Source organism: Phyllobates terribilis, unplaced genomic scaffold (assembly GCF_046119375.1).
Source record: "Phyllobates terribilis strain yellow unplaced genomic scaffold, ASM4611937v1 Scaffold_2__4_contigs__length_985480577, whole genome shotgun sequence".
NCBI classification, from domain to species: Eukaryota; Metazoa; Chordata; class Amphibia; order Anura; family Dendrobatidae; genus Phyllobates; species Phyllobates terribilis.
The window spans coordinates 41,410,441-41,432,668 of NW_027362762.1; the positions used below are offsets into that span (position 1 = coordinate 41,410,441).

The 22,228-nt window shown below is 33.8% G+C and overlaps 1 protein-coding gene across 6 annotated transcripts in view; it reads left to right on the forward strand.

The window, feature by feature from the left end:
- LOC141190776 (dicarboxylate carrier UCP2-like) overlaps nucleotides 1-9,483 on the forward strand; it is a 35,955-nt gene extending 26,472 nt beyond the window's left edge. For all 6 annotated transcript variants that reach the window (XM_073661254.1, XM_073661253.1, XM_073661255.1 and 3 more), the window contains 2 exons: nucleotides 8,130-8,310; nucleotides 8,611-9,483. In XM_073661254.1, the coding sequence (XP_073517355.1) occupies nucleotides 8,130-8,310; nucleotides 8,611-8,725 (296 nt within the window). In that variant the 3' untranslated portion in view covers nucleotides 8,726-9,483. The remainder of the gene's footprint in view (nucleotides 1-8,129; nucleotides 8,311-8,610) is intronic.
- Nucleotides 9,484-22,228: the final 12,745 nt, after the last annotated feature.

Consider the following 22,228-nt stretch of genomic DNA (forward strand, 5'->3'; position numbering starts at 1 on the left):
GTTATATTCTTGTACATAGGAGCAGTATTATAGTAGTTATATTCTTGTACATAGGGGGCAGTATTATAGTATTCATATTCTTGTACATAGGGGCAGTATTATAGTAGTTTAATTCTTGTACATAGGGGGCAGTATTATAGTAGTTATATTCTTGTACATAGGAGCAATATTATAGTAGTTATATTCTTGTACATAGGGGCAGTATTATAGTAGTTATATTCTTGTACATAGGGGCAGTATTATAGTACTTATATTCTTGTACATAGGGGGCAGTATTATAGTAGTTATATTCTTGTACATAGGGGGCAGTATTATAGTAGTTATATTCTTGTACATAGGGGCAGTATTATAGTAGTTATATTCTTGTACATAGGGGCAGTATTATAGTAGTTATATTCTTGTACATAGGAGCAGTATTATAGTAGTTATATTCTTGTACATAGGAGCAGTATTATAGTAGTTATATTCTTGTACATAGGGGGCAGTATTATAGTAGTTATATTCTTGTACATAGGGAGCAGTATTATAGCAGTTATATTCTTGTATATAGGAGCAGTATTATAGTAGTTATATTCTTGTACATAGGGGCAGTATTATAGTAGTTATATTCTTGTACATAGGGGGCAGTATTATAGTAGTTATATTCTTGTACATAGGGAGCAGTATTATAGTAGTTATATTCTTGTACATAGGAGCAGTATTATAGTAGTTATATTCTTGTACATAGGAGCAGTATTATAGCAGTTATATTCTTGTACATAGGGGGCAGTATTATAGTAGTTATATTCTTGTACATAGGAGCAGTATTATAGTAGTTATATTATTGTACATAGGGGGCAGTATTATAGTAGTTATATTCTTGTACATAGGGGGCAGTATTATAGTAGTTATATTCTTGTACATAGGGGGCAGTATTATAGTAGTTATATTCTTGTACATAGGAGCAGTATTATAGTAGTTATATTCTTGTACATAGGGAGCAGTATTATAGTAGTTATATTCTTGTATATAGGGGCAGTATTATAGTAGTTATATTCTTGTACATAGGAGCAGTATTATAGTAGTTATATTCTTGTACATAGGGGGCAGTATTATAGTAGTTATATTCTTGTACATAGGGGGCAGTATTATAGTAGTTATATTCTTGTACATAGGAGCAGTATTATAGTAGTTATATTCTTGTACATAGGGAGCAGTATTATAGTAGTTATATTCTTGTACATAGAGGGCAGTATTATAGTAGTTATATTCTTGTACATAGAGGGCAGTATTATAGTAGTTATATTCCTGTACATAGAGGGCAGTATTATAGTTGTTATATTCTTGTATATAGGGGGCAGTATTATAGTAGTTATATTCTTGTACATAGGGGGCAGTATTATAGTAGTTATATTCTTGTACATAGGGGGCAGTATTATAGTAGTTATATTCTTGTACATAGGGGCAGTATTATAGTAGTTATATTCTTGTACATAGGAGCAGTATTATAGTAGTTATATTCTTGTACATAGGGGGCAGTGTTATAGTATTCATATTCTTGTACATAGGGGCAGTATTATAGTAGTTATATTCTTGTACATAGGGAGCAGTATTATAGTAGTTATATTATTGTACATAGGGAGCAGTATTATAGTAGTTATATTCTTGTACATAGGGGCAGTATTATAGTAGTTATATTCTTGTACATAGGGGCAGTATTATAGTAGTTATATTCTTGTATATAGGGGCAGTATTATAGTAGTTATATTCTTGTACATAGGGGGCAGTATTATAGTAGTTATATTCTTGTACATAGGGGCAGTATTATAGTAGTTATATTCTTGTACATAGGGGCAGTATTATAGTAGTTATATTCTTGTACATAGGGGCAGTATTATAGTAGTTATATTCTTGTACATAGGGGCAGTATTATAGTAGTTATATTCTTGTACATAGGAGCAGTATTATAGTAGTTATATTCTTGTACATAGGAGCAGTATTATAGTAGTTATATTCTTGTACATAGGAGCAGTATTATAGTAGTTATATTTTTGTACATAGGGAGCAGTATTATAGCAGTTATATTCTTGTATATAGGAGCAGTATTATAGTAGTTATATTCTTGTACATAGGGGGCAGTATTATAGTAGTTATATTCTTGTACATAGGGGCAGTATTATAGTACTTATATTCTTGTACATAGGGGGCAGTATTATAGTAGTTATATTCTTGTACATAGGAGCAGTATTATAGTAGTTATATTCTTGTGCATAGGAGCAGTATTATAGCAGTTATATTCTTGTACATAGGGGGCAGTATTATAGTAGTTATATGCTTGTACATAGGGGCAGTATTATAGCAGTTATATTCTTGTACATAGGAGCAGTATTATAGTAGTTATATTCTTGTACATAGGGGGCAGTATTATAGTATTCATATTCTTGTACATAGGGGCAGTATTATAGTAGTTTAATTCTTGTACATAGGGGGCAGTATTATAGTAGTTATATTCTTGTACATAGGAGCAATATTATAGTAGTTATATTCTTGTACATAGGGGCAGTATTATAGTAGTTATATTCTTGTACATAGGGGCAGTATTATAGTACTTATATTCTTGTACATAGGGGGCAGTATTATAGTAGTTATATTCTTGTACATAGGGGGCAGTATTATAGTAGTTATATTCTTGTACATAGGGGCAGTATTATAGTAGTTATATTCTTGTACATAGGGGCAGTATTATAGTAGTTATATTCTTGTACATAGGAGCAGTATTATAGTAGTTATATTCTTGTACATAGGAGCAGTATTATAGTAGTTATATTCTTGTACATAGGGGGCAGTATTATAGTAGTTATATTCTTGTACATAGGGAGCAGTATTATAGCAGTTATATTCTTGTATATAGGAGCAGTATTATAGTAGTTATATTCTTGTACATAGGGGCAGTATTATAGTAGTTATATTCTTGTACATAGGGGGCAGTATTATAGTAGTTATATTCTTGTACATAGGGAGCAGTATTATAGTAGTTATATTCTTGTACATAGGAGCAGTATTATAGTAGTTATATTCTTGTACATAGGAGCAGTATTATAGCAGTTATATTCTTGTACATAGGGGGCAGTATTATAGTAGTTATATTCTTGTACATAGGGGCAGTATTATAGTAGTTATATTCTTGTACATAGGAGCAGTATTATAGTAGTTATATTCTTGTACATAGGGGGCAGCATTATAATATTCATATTCTTGTACATAGGGGCAGTATTATAGTAGTTATATTCTTGTACATAGGAGCAGTATTATAGTAGTTATATTCTTGTACATAGGGGGCAGTATTATAGTATTCATATTCTTGTACATAGGGGCAGTATTATAGTAGTTATATTCTTGTACATAGGGAGCAGTATTATAGTAGTTATATTCTTGTACATAGGGAGCAGTATTATAGTAGTTATATTCTTGTACATAGGGGCAGTATTATAGTAGTTATATTCTTGTACATAGGGGGCAGTATTATAGTAGTTATATTCTTGTACATAGGGGGCAGTATTATAGTAGTTATATTCTTGTACACAGGGGGCAGTATTATAGTAGTTATATTCTTGTACATAGGAGCAGTATTATAGTAGTTATATTCTTGTACATAGGGAGCAGTATTATAGTAGTTATATTCTTGTATATAGGGGCAGTATTATAGTAGTTATATTCTTGTACATAGGGGGCAGTATTATAGTAGTTATATTCTTGTACATAGGGGGCAGTATTATAGTAGTTATATTCTTGTACATAGGGGGCAGTATTATAGTAGTTATATTCTTGTACATAGGAGCAGTATTATAGTAGTAATATTCTTGTACATAGGGAGCAGTATTATAGTAGTTATATTCTTGTACATAGAGGGCAGTATTATAGTAGTTATATTCTTGTACATAGAGGGCAGTATTATAGTAGTTATATTCCTGTACATAGAGGGCAGTATTATAGTTGTTATATTCTTGTATATAGGGGGCAGTATTATAGTAGTTATATTCTTGAACATAGGGGGCAGTATTATAGTAGTTATATTCTTGTACATAGGGGGCAGTATTATAGTAGTTATATTCTTGTACATAGGGGGCAGTATTATAGTAGTTATATTCTTGTACATAGGGGCAGTATTATAGTAGTTATATTCTTGTACATAGGAGCAGTATTATAGTAGTTATATTCTTGTACATAGGGGGCAGTATTATAGTATTCATATTCTTGTACATAGGGGCAGTATTATAGTAGTTATATTCTTGTACATAGGGAGCAGTATTATAGTAGTTATATTCTTGTACATAGGGAGCAGTATTATAGTAGTTATATTCTTGTACATAGGGGCAGTATTATAGTAGTTATATTCTTGTACATAGGGGCAGTATTATAGTAGTTATATTCTTGTATATAGGGGCAGTATTATAGTAGTTATATTCTTGTACATAGGAGCAGTATTATAGTAGTTATATTCTTGTACATAGGGGGCAGTATTATAGTAGTTATATTCTTGTACATAGGGGGCAGTATTATAGTAGTTATATTCTTGTACATAGGAGCAGTATTATAGTAGTTATATTCTTGTACATAGGGAGCAGTATTATAGTAGTTATATTCTTGTACATAGAGGGCAGTATTATAGTAGTTATATTCTTGTACATAGAGGGCAGTATTATAGTAGTTATATTCCTGTACATAGAGGGCAGTATTATAGTAGTTATATTCTTGTATATAGTTGGCAGTATTATAGTAGTTATATTCTTGAACATAGGGGGCAGTATTATAATAGTTATATTCTTGTACATAGGGGCAGTATTATAGTAGTTATATTCTTGTACATAGGGGGCAGTATTATAGTAGTTATATTCTTGTACATAGGAGCAGTATTATAGTAGTTATATTCTTGTACATAGGGGCAGTATTATAGTAGCTATATTCTTGTACATAGGGGCAGTATTATAGTAGTTATATTCTTGTACATAGGAGCAGTATTATAGTAGTTATATTCTTGTACATAGGGGCAGTATTATAGTAGTTATATTCTTGTACATAGGGGCAGTATTATAGTAGTTATATTCTTGTACATAGGGGCAGTATTATAGTAGTTATATTCTTGTACATAGGAGCAGTATTATAGTAGTTATATTCTTGTACATAGGGGGCAGTATTATAGCAGTTATATTCTTGTACATAGGGGCAGTATTATAGTAGTTATATTCTTGTATATAGGGGGCAGTATTATAGTAGTTATATTCTTGTACATAGGGGCAGTATTATAGTAGTTATATTCTTGTACATAGGAGCAGTATTATAGTAGTTATATTCTTGTACATAGGGGGCAGTATTATAGTAGTTATATTCTTGTACATAGGGGGCAGTATTATAGTAGTTATATTCTTGTACATAGGGGGCAGTATTATGGTAGTTATATTCCTGTACATAGGGGGCAGTATTATAGTAGTTATATTCTTGTACATAGGGGGCAGTATTATGGTAGTTATATTCCTGTACATAGGGGGCAGTATTATAGTAGTTATATTCTTGTACATAGGGGGCAGTATTATAGTAGTTATATTCTTGTACATAGGGGGCAGTATTATGGTAGTTATATTCCTGTACATAGGGGGCAGTATTATAGTAGTTATATTCTTGTACATAGGGGACAGTATTATAGTAGTTATATTCTTGTACATAGGGGGCAGTATTATGGTAGTTATATTCCTGTACATAGGGGGCAGTATTATAGTAGTTATATTCTTGTACATAGGGGCAGTATTATAGTAGTTATATTCTTGTACATAGGGGCATTATTATAGTAGTTATATTCTTGTACATAGGAGCAGTATTATAGTAGTTATATTCTTATACATAGGGGCAGTATTATAGTAGTTATATTCTTGCACATAGGGGAACAGTATTATAGTAGTTATATTCTTGTACATAGGGGCAGTATTATAGTAGTTATATTCTTGTACATAGGGGGCAGTATTGTAGTAGTTATATTCTTGTACATAGGGGACAGTATTATAGTAGTTATATTCTTGTACATAGGGGCAGTATTATAGTAGTTATATTTTTGTACATAGGGGGCAGTATTATAGTAGTTATATTCTTGTACATAGGGGGCAGTATTATAGCAGTTATATTCTTGTACATAGGGGCAGTATTATAGTAGTTATATTCTTGTATATAGGGGGCAGTATTATAGTAGTTATATTCTTGTACATAGGGGCAGTATTATAGTAGTTATATTCTTGTACATAGGAGCAGTATTATAGTAGTTATATTCTTGTACATAGGGGGCAGTATTATAGTAGTTATATTCTTGTACATAGGGGGCAGTATTATAGTAGTTATATTCTTGTACATAGGGGGCAGTATTATAGTAGTTATATTCTTGTACATAGGGGGCAGTATTATGGTAGTTATATTCCTGTACATAGGGGGCAGTATTATAGTAGTTATATTCTTGTACATAGGGGGCAGTATTATGGTAGTTATATTCCTGTACATAGGGGGCAGTATTATAGTAGTTATATTCTTGTACATAGGGGGCAGTATTATAGTAGTTATATTCTTGTACATAGGGGGCAGTATTATGGTAGTTATATTCCTGTACATAGGGGGCAGTATTATAGTAGTTATATTCTTGTACATAGGGGACAGTATTATAGTAGTTATATTCTTGTACATAGGGGGCAGTATTATGGTAGTTATATTCCTGTACATAGGGGGCAGTATTATAGTAGTTATATTCTTGTACATAGGGGCAGTATTATAGTAGTTATATTCTTGTACATAGGAGCAGTATTATAGTAGTTATATTCTTGTACATAGGAGCAGTATTATAGTAGTTATATTCCTGTACATAGGGGGCAGTATTATAGTAGTTATATTCTTGTACATAGGAGCAGTATTATAGTAGTTATATTCTTGTACATAGGGGGCAGTATTATAGTAGTTATATTCTTGTACATAGGGGGCAGTATTATAGTAGTTATATTCTTGTACATAGTAGCAGTATTATAGTAGTTATATTCTTGTACATAGGGGCAGTATTATACTAGTTATATTCTTGTACATAGGGGCAGTATTATAGTAGTTATATTCTTGTACATAGGGGCAGTATTATACTAGTTATATTCTTGTACATAGGGGCAGTATTATAGTAGTTATATTCTTGTACATAGGGAGCAGTATTATAGTAGTTATATTCTTGTACATAGGGGCAGTATTATAGTAGTTATATTCTTTTACATAGGAGCAGTATTATAGTAGTTATATTCTTGTACATAGGGGCAGTATTATACTAGTTATATTCTTGTACATAGAGGCAGTATTATAGTAGTTATATTCTTGTACATAGGAGCAGTATTATAGTAGTTATATTCTTGTACATAGGGGCAGTATTATAGTAGTTATATTCTTGTACATAGGGGCAGTATTATAGTAGTTATATTCTTGTACATAGGGGGCAGTATTATAGTAGTTATATTCTTGTACATAGGGGCAGTATTATAGTAGTTATATTCTTGTACATAGGAGCAGTATTATAGTAGTTATATTCTTGTACATAGGGGCAGTATTATACTAGTTATATTCTTGTACATAGGGGCAGTATTATAGTAGTTATATTCTTGTACATAGGAGCAGTATTATAGTAGTTATATTCTTGTACATAGGGGCAGTATTATAGTAGTTATATTCTTGTACATAGGGGGCAGTATTATAGTAGTTATATTCTTGTACATAGGGGCAGTATTATAGTAGTTATATTCTTGTACATAGGGGGCAGTATTATAGTAGTTATATTCTTGTACATAGGGGCAGTATTATAGTAGTTATATTCTTGTACATAGGAGCAGTATTATAGTAGTTATATTCTTGTACATAGGGGCAGTATTATACTAGTTATATTCTTGTACATAGGGGCAGTATTATAGTAGTTATATTCTTGTACATAGGGGCAGTATTATAGTAGTTATATTCTTGTACATAGGAGGCAGTATTATAGTAGTTATATTCTTGTGCATAGGGAGCAGTATTATAGTAGTTATTTTCTTGTACATAGGGGGCAGTATTATTGGATTATTATTGAGCCCCTGTGTTACCATTTTACCCAGATAACCTTCCGTGTCATTTCGTGGCTGCGTTCGGTGCTGGCTTCTGCACGACAGTCGTGGCTTCCCCGGTGGATGTGGTGAAGACTCGGTACATGAACTCTACAGCTGGGCAGTACAAGAACGCACTGAACTGCGCCTTTACCATGTTGGTTAATGAGGGCAGCCTGGCATTTTACAAGGGGTAAGCTGCATAGTGTGCACACAGTCATGTCACAGCCGCATTACAACTGCACTTTCATGAAAATGTAATACAGTTTCTTTGAGATTCATGGTTGAATGATCCACACTTTCTATACGCAAAATCTCTGCCTGCTGTCAGTGGATTGAACCATTGTCATTTTCATCCGACTGCTCATTGTAACAAATCCCCAGCTGTGAGAAGTAATAAATCAGGATGGATCAGTGACCACCAGACGGCTCCCGTTCACTGGCCGCCTGCAGAGATCTCGAGTCGTTCTAATGCTTTCCTTCCTCTCCGCAGGTTTGTCCCGGCTTTTCTCAGACTCGGCTCCTGGAATATCGTCATGTTCGTGAGCTACGAGCAGCTGAAGAGGGCGATGATGATGGTTCATGGCTCCTGGGAAGACCCCCACTAACAAGCAATGACATTTTGGAGGTCACGATATTTCCCGCTGACCGGGTTAAGCTGTTCGCCCCTGGGTGAGGGCTGATATCTCCTGGATCCCTGTAGTTGCCCCTGTGGCGGCCATGTATAGGGTGGGCACAGTACGAGGCGGGGGGGCGCAGTGCCAGGTCCTGCCGGATTATATATTGGGATTGCATGGAGGCGGATTATACAGCCTAGAATTAGCTTTGTTAGCACCTAATATTAACTTTCTCGGTGCCATGTGGTTATAAAACCGGTCAAGGTCTAAGAGGGCATAGAGCAGATCACAGCTGTAAATGTACTGTATATATGGAGATTTAGGGACGCGCACACCATATCCCAATGGCAGAGGGCACAGGGCGGCGTCCATTGCAGTGACAGGTCACAGCCACAAGGGGGCTCTAGAGCACAGGAGCAGCAGTGGACCCCAATCTGGAGCCAATCTGCCTGTATGAATGGCGCGGTGCCCCCCTGTATACCCCCTTTACTTCGCCTGCAGTTATATGAGCCATCGATCAGCAGATCCCACCAGTAAAAAACAAATGTCTGAATGCCGGACAGACTCAGGTCAGGAATTACACTGGCAGCGCCCAACACAGCGACCAATGCTGCTGCTGGAAATGATGACTCACGAGCCGACGATCGACGCCTGATCCTCAGGATCCATTCCACGTCCCCGAGCAACACGAGTGACTGTTTACTGCGAAGCATTGGGATCCGGTGCACTAATAAACATGATCAAATACCGGCCGACTCTGGTGTTCATGGTGTATCTAATCCCATCATCCCCAAGTATTCCACATTTATATTATATAGAGTCATTACACACAGAGGGATCTATTATATAGAGTCATTACACGCAGAGGGATCTATTATATAGAGTCCTTACACACAGAGGGATCTATTATATAGAGTCATTACACACAGAGGGATCTATTATATAGAGTCATTACACACAGAGGGATCTATTATATAGAGTCATTACACGCAGAGGGATCTATTATATAGAGTCATTACACACAGAGTGATCTATTATATAGAGTCATTACACGCAGAGGGATCTATTATATAGAGTCATTACACGCAGAGGGATCTATTATATAGAGTCATTCCACACAGAGGGATCTATTATATAGAGTCATTACACACAGAGGGATCTATTATATAGAGTCATTACACACAGAGGGATCTATTATATAGAGTCATTACACACAGAGGGATCTATTATATAGAGTCATTACACACAGAGGGATCTATTATATAGAGTCATTACACACAGAGGGATCTATTATATAGAGTCATTACACACAGAGGAATCTATTATAAAGAGTCATTACAGACAGAGGGATCTATTATATAGTCATTACACAGAAGGATCTATTATATAGAGTCATTACAGACAGAGGGATCTATTATATAGAGTCACTACAGACAGAGGGATCTATTATATAGAGTCATTACACACTGAGGGATCTATTATATAGAGTCATTACACACAGAGGGATCTATTATATAGAGTCATTACACACAGAGGAATCTATTATATAGAGTCATTACACACAGAGGGATCTATTATATAGAGTCATTACACACAGAGCGATCTATTATATAGGGTCATTACACACAGAGCGATCAATTATATAGAGTCATTACACACAGAGGGATCTATTATATAGAGTCATTACACACAGAGTGATCTATTATATAGAGTCATTACACACAGAGTGATCTATTATATAGAGTCATTACACACAGAGGGATCCATTATATAGAGTCATTACACACAGAGGGATCCATTATATAGAGTCATTACACACAGAGGGATCTATTATATAGAGTCATTACACACAGAGAGATCTATTATATAGAGTCATTACACACAGAGGGATCTATTATATAGAGTCATTACACACAGAGTGATCTATTATATAGAGTCATTACACACAGAGTGATCTATTATATAGAGTCATTACACACAGAGGGATCTATTATATAGAGTCATTACACACAGAGGGATCCATTATATAGAGTCATTACACACAGAGGGATCTATTATATAGAGTCATTACACACAGAGAGATCTATTATATAGAGTCATTACACACAGAGGGATCTATTATATAGAGTCATTACACACAGGGATCTATTATATAGAGTCATTACACACAGAGTTATCTATTATATAGAGTCATTACACACAGTGATCTATTATATAGTCATTACACGCAGAGGGGTCTATTATATAGAGTCATTACACACAGAGGAATCTATTATATAGAGTCATTACACACAGTGATCTATTATATAGTCATTACACGCAGAGGGATCTATTATATAGAGTCATTACACACAGAGGAATCTATTATATAGAGTCATTACACACAGAGGGATCTATTATATAGAGTCATTACACACAGAGCGATCTATTATATAGTCATTACACACAGAGCGATCTATTATATAGTGTCATTACACACAGAGTGATCTATTATATAGAGTCATTACACAGAGGGATCTATTATATAGAGTCATTACACACAGAGGGATCTATTATATAGAGTCATTACACACAGAGGGATCAATTATATAGAGTCATTACACACAGAGTGATCTATTATATAGAGTCATTACACACAGAGTGATCTATTATATAGAGTCATTACACACAGAGTGATCTATTATAAAGAGTCATTACACACAGAGGGATCAATTATATAGAGTCATTACACACAGAGGGATCTATTATATAGAGTCATTACACACAGAGGGATCTATTATATAGAGTCATTACACACAGAGTGATCTATTATATAGAGTCATTACACACAGAGTGATCTATTATATAGAGTCATTACACACAGAGGGATCTATTATATATAGAGTCATTACACACAGGGGGATCTATTATATAGAGTCATTACACACAGAGGGATCTATTATATAGAGTCATTACACACAGAGGGATCTATTATATAGAGTCATTACACACAGAGGGATCTATTATATAGAGTCATTATATGCAGAGGGATCTATTATATAGAGTCATTACACGCAGAGGGATCTATTATATAGAGTCATTACACGCAGAGGGATCTATTATATAGAGTCATTACACGCAGAGGGATCTATTATATAGAGTCATTACACACAGAGGGATCTATTATATAGAGTCATTACACACAGAGGGATCTATTATATAGAGTCATTACACACAGAGGGATCTATTATATAGAGTCATTACACACAGAGTGATCTATTATATAGAGTCATTACACACAGAGGGATCTATTATATAGAGTCATTACACACAGAGGGATCTATTATATATAGTCATTACACACAGAGTGATCTATTATATAGAGTCATTACACACAGAGGGATCTATTATATAGAGTCATTACACACAGAGGGATCTATTATATAGAGTCATTACAGACAGAGGGATCTATTATATAGTCATTACACAGAGGGATCTATTATATAGAGTCATTACAGACAGAGGGATCTATTATATAGAGTCATTACACACAGAGGGATCTATTATATAGAGTCATTACACACTGAGGGATCTATTATATAGAGTCATTACACACAGAGCGATCTATTATATAGAGTCATTACACACAGAGCGATCAATTATATAGAGTCATTACACACAGAGGGATCTATTATATAGAGTCATTACACACAGAGTGATCTATTATATAGAGTCATTACACACAGAGTGATCTATTATATAGAGTCATTACACACAGAGGGATCCATTATATAGAGTCATTACACACAGAGGGATCCATTATATAGAGTCATTACACACAGAGGGATCTATTATATAGAGTCATTACACACAGAGTGATCTATTATATAGAGTCATTACACACAGAGTTATCTATTATAAAGAGTCATTACACACAGAGGGATCTATTATATAGAGTCATTACACACAGAGGGATCCATTATATAGAGTCATTACACACAGAGGGATCTATTATATAGAGTCATTACACACAGAGAGATCTATTATATAGAGTCATTACACACAGAGGGATCTATTATATAGAGTCATTACACACAGGGATCTATTATATAGAGTCATTACACACAGAGTTATCTATTATATAGAGTCATTACACACAGTGATCTATTATATAGTCATTACACGCAGAGGGGTCTATTATATAGAGTCATTACACACAGAGGAATCTATTATATAGAGTCATTACACACAGTGATCTATTATATAGTCATTACACGCAGAGGGATCTATTATATAGAGTCATTACACACAGAGGAATCTATTATATAGAGTCATTACACACAGAGGGATCTATTATATAGAGTCATTACACACAGAGCGATCTATTATATAGTCATTACACACAGAGCGATCTATTATATAGAGTCATTACACACAGAGCGATCTATTATATAGAGTCATTACACAGAGGGATCTATTATATAGAGTCATTACACACAGAGGGATCTATTATATAGAGTCATTACACACAGAGGGATCTATTATATAGAGTCATTACACACAGAGTGATCTATTATATAGAGTCATTACACACAGAGTGATCTATTATATAGAGTCATTACACACAGAGTGATCTATTATAAAGAGTCATTACACACAGAGGGATCTATTATATAGAGTCATTACACACAGAGGGATCTATTATATAGAGTCATTACACATGGAGGGATCTATTATATAGAGTCATTACACACAGAGTGATCTATTATATAGAGTCATTACACACAGAGTGATCTATTATATAGAGTCATTACACACAGAGGGATCTATTATATATAGAGTCATTACACACAGGGGGATCTATTACATAGAGTCATTACACACAGAGGGATCTATTATATAGAGTCATTACACACAGAGGGATCTATTATATAGAGTCATTACACACAGAGGGATCTATTATATAGAGTCATTACATGCAGAGGGATCTATTATATAGAGTCATTACACGCAGAGGGATCTATTATATAGAGTCATTACACGCAGAGGGATCTATTATATAGAGTCATTACACGCAGAGGGATCTATTATATAGAGTCATTACACGCAGAGGGATCTATTATATAGAGTCATTACACACAGAGGGATCTATTATATAGAGTCATTACACACAGAGGGATCTATTATATAGAGTCATTACACACAGAGGGATCTATTATATAGAGTCATTACACACAGAGTGATCTATTATATAGAGTCATTACACACAGAGGGATCTATTATATAGAGTCATTACACACAGAGGGATCTATTATATATAGTCATTACACACAGAGTGATCTATTATATAGTGTCATTACACACAGAGTGATCTATTATATAGAGTCATTACACACAGAGGGATCTATTATATAGAGTCATTACACACAGAGGGATCTATTATATAGAGTCATTACAGACAGAGGGATCTATTATATAGTCATTACACAGAGGGATCTATTATATAGAGTCATTACAGACAGAGGGATCTATTATATAGAGTCATTACACACAGAGGGATCTATTATATAGAGTCATTACACACTGAGGGATCTATTATATAGAGTCATTACACACAGAGGGATCTATTATATAGAGTCATTACACACAGAGGGATCTATTATTTAGAGTCATTACACACAGAGGGATCTATTATATAGAGTCATTACACACAGAGCGATCTATTATATAGAGTCATTACACACAGAGCGATCTATTATATAGAGTCATTACACACAGAGTTATCTATTATATAGAGTTATTACACACAGAGTGATCTATTATATAGAGTCATTACACGCAGAGGGATCTATTATATAGAGTCATTACACACAGAGGAATCTATTATATAGAGTCATTACACACAGAGTTATCTATTATATAGAGTCATTACACACAGAGGGATCTATTATATAGAGTCATTACACCCAGAGTGATCTATTATATAGAGTCATTACACACAGAGGGATCTATTATATAGAGTCATTACACACAGAGGGATCTATTATATAGAGTCATTACACACAGAGGGATCTATTATATAGAGTCATTACACACAGAGGGATCTATTATATAGAGTCATTACACACAGAGAGATCTATTATATAGAGTCATTACACACAGATGGATCTATTATATAGAGTCATTACTCACAGGGATCTATTATATAGAGTCATTACACACAGAGTTATCTATTATATAGTCATTACATGCATAGGGATCTATTACATAGAGTCATTACACACAGAGGAATCTATTATATAGAGTCATTACACACAGAGGGATCTATTATATAGAGTCATTACACACAGAGAGATCTATTATATAGAGTCATTACACACAGAGGGATCTATTATATAGAGTCATTACACACAGAGGGATCTATTATATAGAGTCATTACACACAGGGATCTATTATATAGAGTCATTACACACAGAGTTATCTATTATATAGTCATTACACGCAGAGGGATCTATTATATAGAGTCATTACACACAGAGAGATCTATTATATAGAGTTATTACACACAGGGATCTATTATATAGAGTCATTAGACACAGAGTTATCTATTATATAGTCATTACACACAGAGTGATCTATTATATAGAGTCATTACACACAGAGAGATCTATTATATAGAGTCATTACACACAGAGAGATCTATTATATAGTCATTACACACAGGGATCTATTATATAGAGTCATTACACACAGAGGGATCTATTATATAGAGTCATTACACACAGGGATCTATTATATAGAGTCATTACACACAGAGTTATCTATTATATAGTCATTACACGCAGAGGGATCTATTATATAGAGTCATTACACACAGAGAGATCTATTATATAGAGTCATTACACACAGGGATCTATTATATAGAGTCATTACACACAGAGTTATCTATTATATAGTCATTACACGCAGAGGGATCTATTAAATAGAGTCATTACACACAGAGAGATCAATTATATAGAGTCATTACACACAGAGTTATCTATTTTATAGAGTCATTACACACAGAGTGATCTATTATATAGAGTCACTACACACAGAGGGATCTATTATATAGAGTCATTACACGCAGAGGGATCTATTTTATAGAGTCATTACACACAGAGGAATCTATCATATAGAGTCATTACACACAGAGGGATCTATTATATAGAGTCATTACACACAGAGGAATCTATCATATAGAGTCATTACACACAGAGGGATCTATTATATAGTCATTACACACAGAGCGATCTATTATATAGAGTCATTACACACAGAGGGATCTATTATATAGAGTCATTACACACAGAGGGATCTATTATATAGAGTCATTACACACAGAGGGATCTATTATATAGAGTCTTTACACACAGAGGGATCTATTATATAGAGTCATTACACACAGGGATCTATTATATAGAGTCATTACACACAGAGTTATCTATTATACAGTCATTACACGCAGAGGGATCTATTATATAGAGTCATTACACACAGAGAGATCTATTATATAAAGTCATTACACACAGAGTTATCTATTATATAGAGTCATTACACACAGAGTGATCTATTATATAGTCATTACACGCAGAGGGATCTATTATATAGAGTCATTACACACAGAGGAATCTATTATATAGAGTCATTACACACAGAGTGATCTATTATATAGAGTCATTACACACAGAGTGATCTATTAGATAGAGTCATTACACACAGAGCGATCTATTATATAGAGTCATTACACACAGAGGGATCTATTATATAGAGTCATTACACACAGAGCGATCTATTATATAGAGTCATTACACACAGAGGGATCTATTATATAGAGTCATTACACACTGAGGGATCTATTATATAGAGTCATTACACACAGAGGGATCTATTATATAGAGTCATTACACACAGAGGGATCTATTATATAGAGTCATTACACACAGAGGGATCTATTATATAGAGTCATTACACACAGAGCGATCTATTATATAGAGTCATTACACACAGAGCGATCTATTATATAGAGTCATTACACACAGAGGGATCTATTATATAGAGTCATTACACACAGAGTTATCTATTATATAGAGTTATTACACACAGAGTTATCTATTATACAGTCATTACACGCAGAGGGATCTATTATATAGAGTCATTACACACAGAGAGATCTATTATATAGAGTCATTACACACAGAGTTATCTATTATGTAGAGTCATTACACACAGAGTGATCTATTATATAGTCATTACACGCAGAGGGATCTATTATATAGAGTCATTACACACAGAGGAATCTATTATATAGAGTCATTACACACAGAGCGATCTATTATATAGAGTCATTACACACAGAGTGATCTATTAGATAGAGTCATTACACACAGAGCGATCTATTATATAGAGTCATTACACACAGAGGGATCTATTATATAGAGTCATTACACACAGAGCGATCTATTATATAGAGTCATTACACACAGAGGGATCTATTATATAGAGTCATTACACACTGAGGGATCTATTATATAGAGTCATTACACACAGAGGGATCTATTATATAGAGTCATTACACACAGAGGGATCTATTATATAGAGTCATTACACACAGAGGGATCTATTATATAGAGTCATTACACACAGAGCGATCTATTATATAGAGTCATTACACACAGAGCGATCTATTATATAGAGTCATTACACACAGAGGGATCTATTATATAGAGTCATTACACACAGAGTTATCTATTATATAGAGTTATTACACACAGAGTGATCTATTATATAGAGTCATTACACGCAGAGGGATCTATTATATAGAGTCATTACACACAGAGGAATCTATTATATAGAGTCATTACACACAGAGTTATCTATTATATAGAGTCATTACACACAGAGGGATCTATTATATAGAGTCATTACACACAGAGTGATCTATTATATAGTCATTACACACAGAGCGATCTATTATATAGAGTCATTACACAGAGGGATCTATTATATAGAGTCATTACACACAGAGGGATCTATTATATAGAGTCATTACACACAGAGGGATCTATTATATAGAGTCATTACACACAGAGTGATCTATTATATAGAGTCATTACACACAGAGTGATCTATTATATAGAGTCATTACACACAGAGTGATCTATTATAAAGAGTCATTACACACAGAGGGATCTATTATATAGAGTCATTACACACAGAGGGATCTATTATATAGAGTCATTACACATGGAGGGATCTATTATATAGAGTCATTACACACAGAGTGATCTATTATATAGAGTCATTACACACAGAGTGATCTATTATATAGAGTCATTACACACAGAGGGATCTATTATATATAGAGTCATTACACACAGGGGGATCTATTACATAGAGTCATTACACACAGAGGGATCTATTATATAGAGTCATTACACACAGAGGGATCTATTATATAGAGTCATTACACACAGAGGGATCTATTATATAGAGTCATTACATGCAGAGGGATCTATTATATAGAGTCATTACACGCAGAGGGATCTATTATATAGAGTCATTACACGCAGAGGGATCTATTATATAGAGTCATTACACGCAGAGGGATCTATTATATAGAGTCATTACACGCAGAGGGATCTATTATATAGAGTCATTACACACAGAGGGATCTATTATATAGAGTCATTACACACAGAGGGATCTATTATATAGAGTCATTACACACAGAGGGATCTATTATATAGAGTCATTACACACAGAGTGATCTATTATATAGAGTCATTACACACAGAGGGATCTATTATATAGAGTCATTACACACAGAGGGATCTATTATATATAGTCATTACACACAGAGTGATCTATTATATAGTGTCATTACACACAGAGTGATCTATTATATAGAGTCATTACACACAGAGGGATCTATTATATAGAGTCATTACACACAGAGGGATCTATTATATAGAGTCATTACAGACAGAGGGATCTATTATATAGTCATTACACAGAGGGATCTATTATATAGAGTCATTACAGACAGAGGGATCTATTATATAGAGTCATTACACACAGAGGGATCTATTATATAGAGTCATTACACACTGAGGGATCTATTATATAGAGTCATTACACACAGAGGGATCTATTATATAGAGTCATTACACACAGAGGGATCTATTATTTAGAGTCATTACACACAGAGGGATCTATTATATAGAGTCATTACACACAGAGCGATCTATTATATAGAGTCATTACACACAGAGCGATCTATTATATAGAGTCATTACACACAGAGTTATCTATTATATAGAGTTATTACACACAGAGTGATCTATTATATAGAGTCATTACACGCAGAGGGATCTATTATATAGAGTCATTACACACAGAGGAATCTATTATATAGAGTCATTACACACAGAGTTATCTATTATATAGAGTCATTACACACAGAGGGATCTATTATATAGAGTCATTACACCCAGAGTGATCTATTATATAGAGTCATTACACACAGAGGGATCTATTATATAGAGTCATTACACACAGAGGGATCTATTATATAGAGTCATTACACACAGAGGGATCTATTATATAGAGTCATTACACACAGAGGGATCTATTATATAGAGTCATTACACACAGAGAGATCTATTATATAGAGTCATTACACACAGATGGATCTATTATATAGAGTCATTACTCACAGGGATCTATTATATAGAGTCATTACACACAGAGTTATCTATTATATAGTCATTACATGCATAGGGATCTATTACATAGAGTCATTACACACAGTAGAATCTATTATATAGAGTCATTACACACAGAGGGATCTATTATATAGAGTCATTACACACAGAGAGATCTATTATATAGAGTCATTACACACAGAGGGATCTATTATATAGAGTCATTACACACAGAGGGATCTATTATATAGAGTCATTACACACAGGGATCTATTATATAGAGTCATTACACACAGAGTTATCTATTATATAGTCATTACACGCAGAGGGATCTATTATATAGAGTCATTACACACAGAGAGATCTATTATATAGAGTTATTACACACAGGGATCTATTATATAGAGTCATTAGACACAGAGTTATCTATTATATAGTCATTACACACAGAGTGATCTATTATATAGAGTCATTACACACAGAGAGATCTATTATATAGAGTCATTACACACAGAGATATCTATTATATAGTCATTACACACAGGGATCTATTATATAGAGTCATTACACACAGAGGGATCTATTATATAGAGTCATTACACACAGGGATCTATTATATAGAGTCATTACACACAGAGTTATCTATTATATAGTCATTACACGCAGAGGGATCTATTATATAGAGTCATTACACACAGAGAGATCTATTATATAGAGTCATTACACACAGGGATCTATTATATAGAGTCATTACACACAGAGTTATCTATTATATAGTCATTACACGCAGAGGGATCTATTAAATAGAGTCATTACACACAGAGAGATCAATTATATAGAGTCATTACACACAGAGTTATCTATTTTATAGAGTCATTACACACAGAGTGATCTATTATATAGAGTCACTACACACAGAGGGATCTATTATATAGAGTCATTACACGCAGAGGGATCTATTTTATAGAGTCATTACACACAGAGGAATCTATCATATAGAGTCATTACACACAGAGGGATCTATTATATAGAGTCATTACACACAGAGGAATCTATCATATAGAGTCATTACACACAGAGGGATCTATTATATAGTCATTACACACAGAGCGATCTATTATATAGAGTCATTACACACAGAGGGATCTATTATATAGAGTCATTACACACAGAGGGATCTATTATATAGAGTCATTACACACAGAGGGATCTATTATATAGAGTCTTTACACACAGAGGGATCTATTATATAGAGTCATTACACACAGGGATCTATTATATAGAGTCATTACACACAGAGTTATCTATTATACAGTCATTACACGCAGAGGGATCTATTATATAGAGTCATTACACACAGAGAGATCTATTATATAAAGTCATTACACACAGAGTTATCTATTATATAGAGTCATTACACACAGAGTGATCTATTATATAGTTATTACACGCAGAGGGATCTATTATATAGAGTCATTACACACAGAGGAATCTATTATATAGAGTCATTACACACAGAGTGATCTATTATATAGAGTCATTACACACAGAGTGATCTATTAGATAGAGTCATTACACACAGAGCGATCTATTATATAGAGTCATTACACACAGAGGGATCTATTATATAGAGTCATTACACACAGAGCGATCTATTATATAGAGTCATTACACACAGAGGGATCTATTATATAGAGTCATTACACACTGAGGGATCTATTATATAGAGTCATTACACACAGAGGGATCTATTATATAGAGTCATTACACACAGAGGGATCTATTATATAGAGTCATTACACACAGAGGGATCTATTATATAGAGTCATTACACACAGAGCGATCTATTATATAGAGTCATTACACACAGAGCGATCTATTATATAGAGTCATTACACACAGAGGGATCTATTATATAGAGTCATTACACACAGAGTTATCTATTATATAGAGTTATTACACACAGAGTTATCTATTATACAGTCATTACACGCAGAGGGATCTATTATATAGAGTCATTACACACAGAGAGATCTATTATATAGAGTCATTACACACAGAGTTATCTATTATGTAGAGTCATTACACACAGAGTGATCTATTATATAGTCATTACACGCAGAGGGATCTATTATATAGAGTCATTACACACAGAGGAATCTATTATATAGAGTCATTACACACAGAGCGATCTATTATATAGAGTCATTACACACAGAGTGATCTATTAGATAGAGTCATTACACACAGAGCGATCTATTATATAGAGTCATTACACACAGAGGGATCTATTATATAGAGTCATTACACACAGAGCGATCTATTATATAGAGTCATTACACACAGAGGGATCTATTATATAGAGTCATTACACACTGAGGGATCTATTATATAGAGTCATTACACACAGAGGGATCTATTATATAGAGTCATTACACACAGAGGGATCTATTATATAGAGTCATTACACACAGAGGGATCTATTATATAGAGTCATTACACACAGAGCGATCTATTATATAGAGTCATTACACACAGAGCGATCTATTATATAGAGTCATTACACACAGAGGGATCTATTATATAGAGTCATTACACACAGAGTTATCTATTATATAGAGTTATTACACACAGAGTGATCTATTATATAGAGTCATTACACGCAGAGGGATCTATTATATAGAGTCATTACACACAGAGGAATCTATTATATAGAGTCATTACACACAGAGTTATCTATTATATAGAGTCATTACACACAGAGGGATC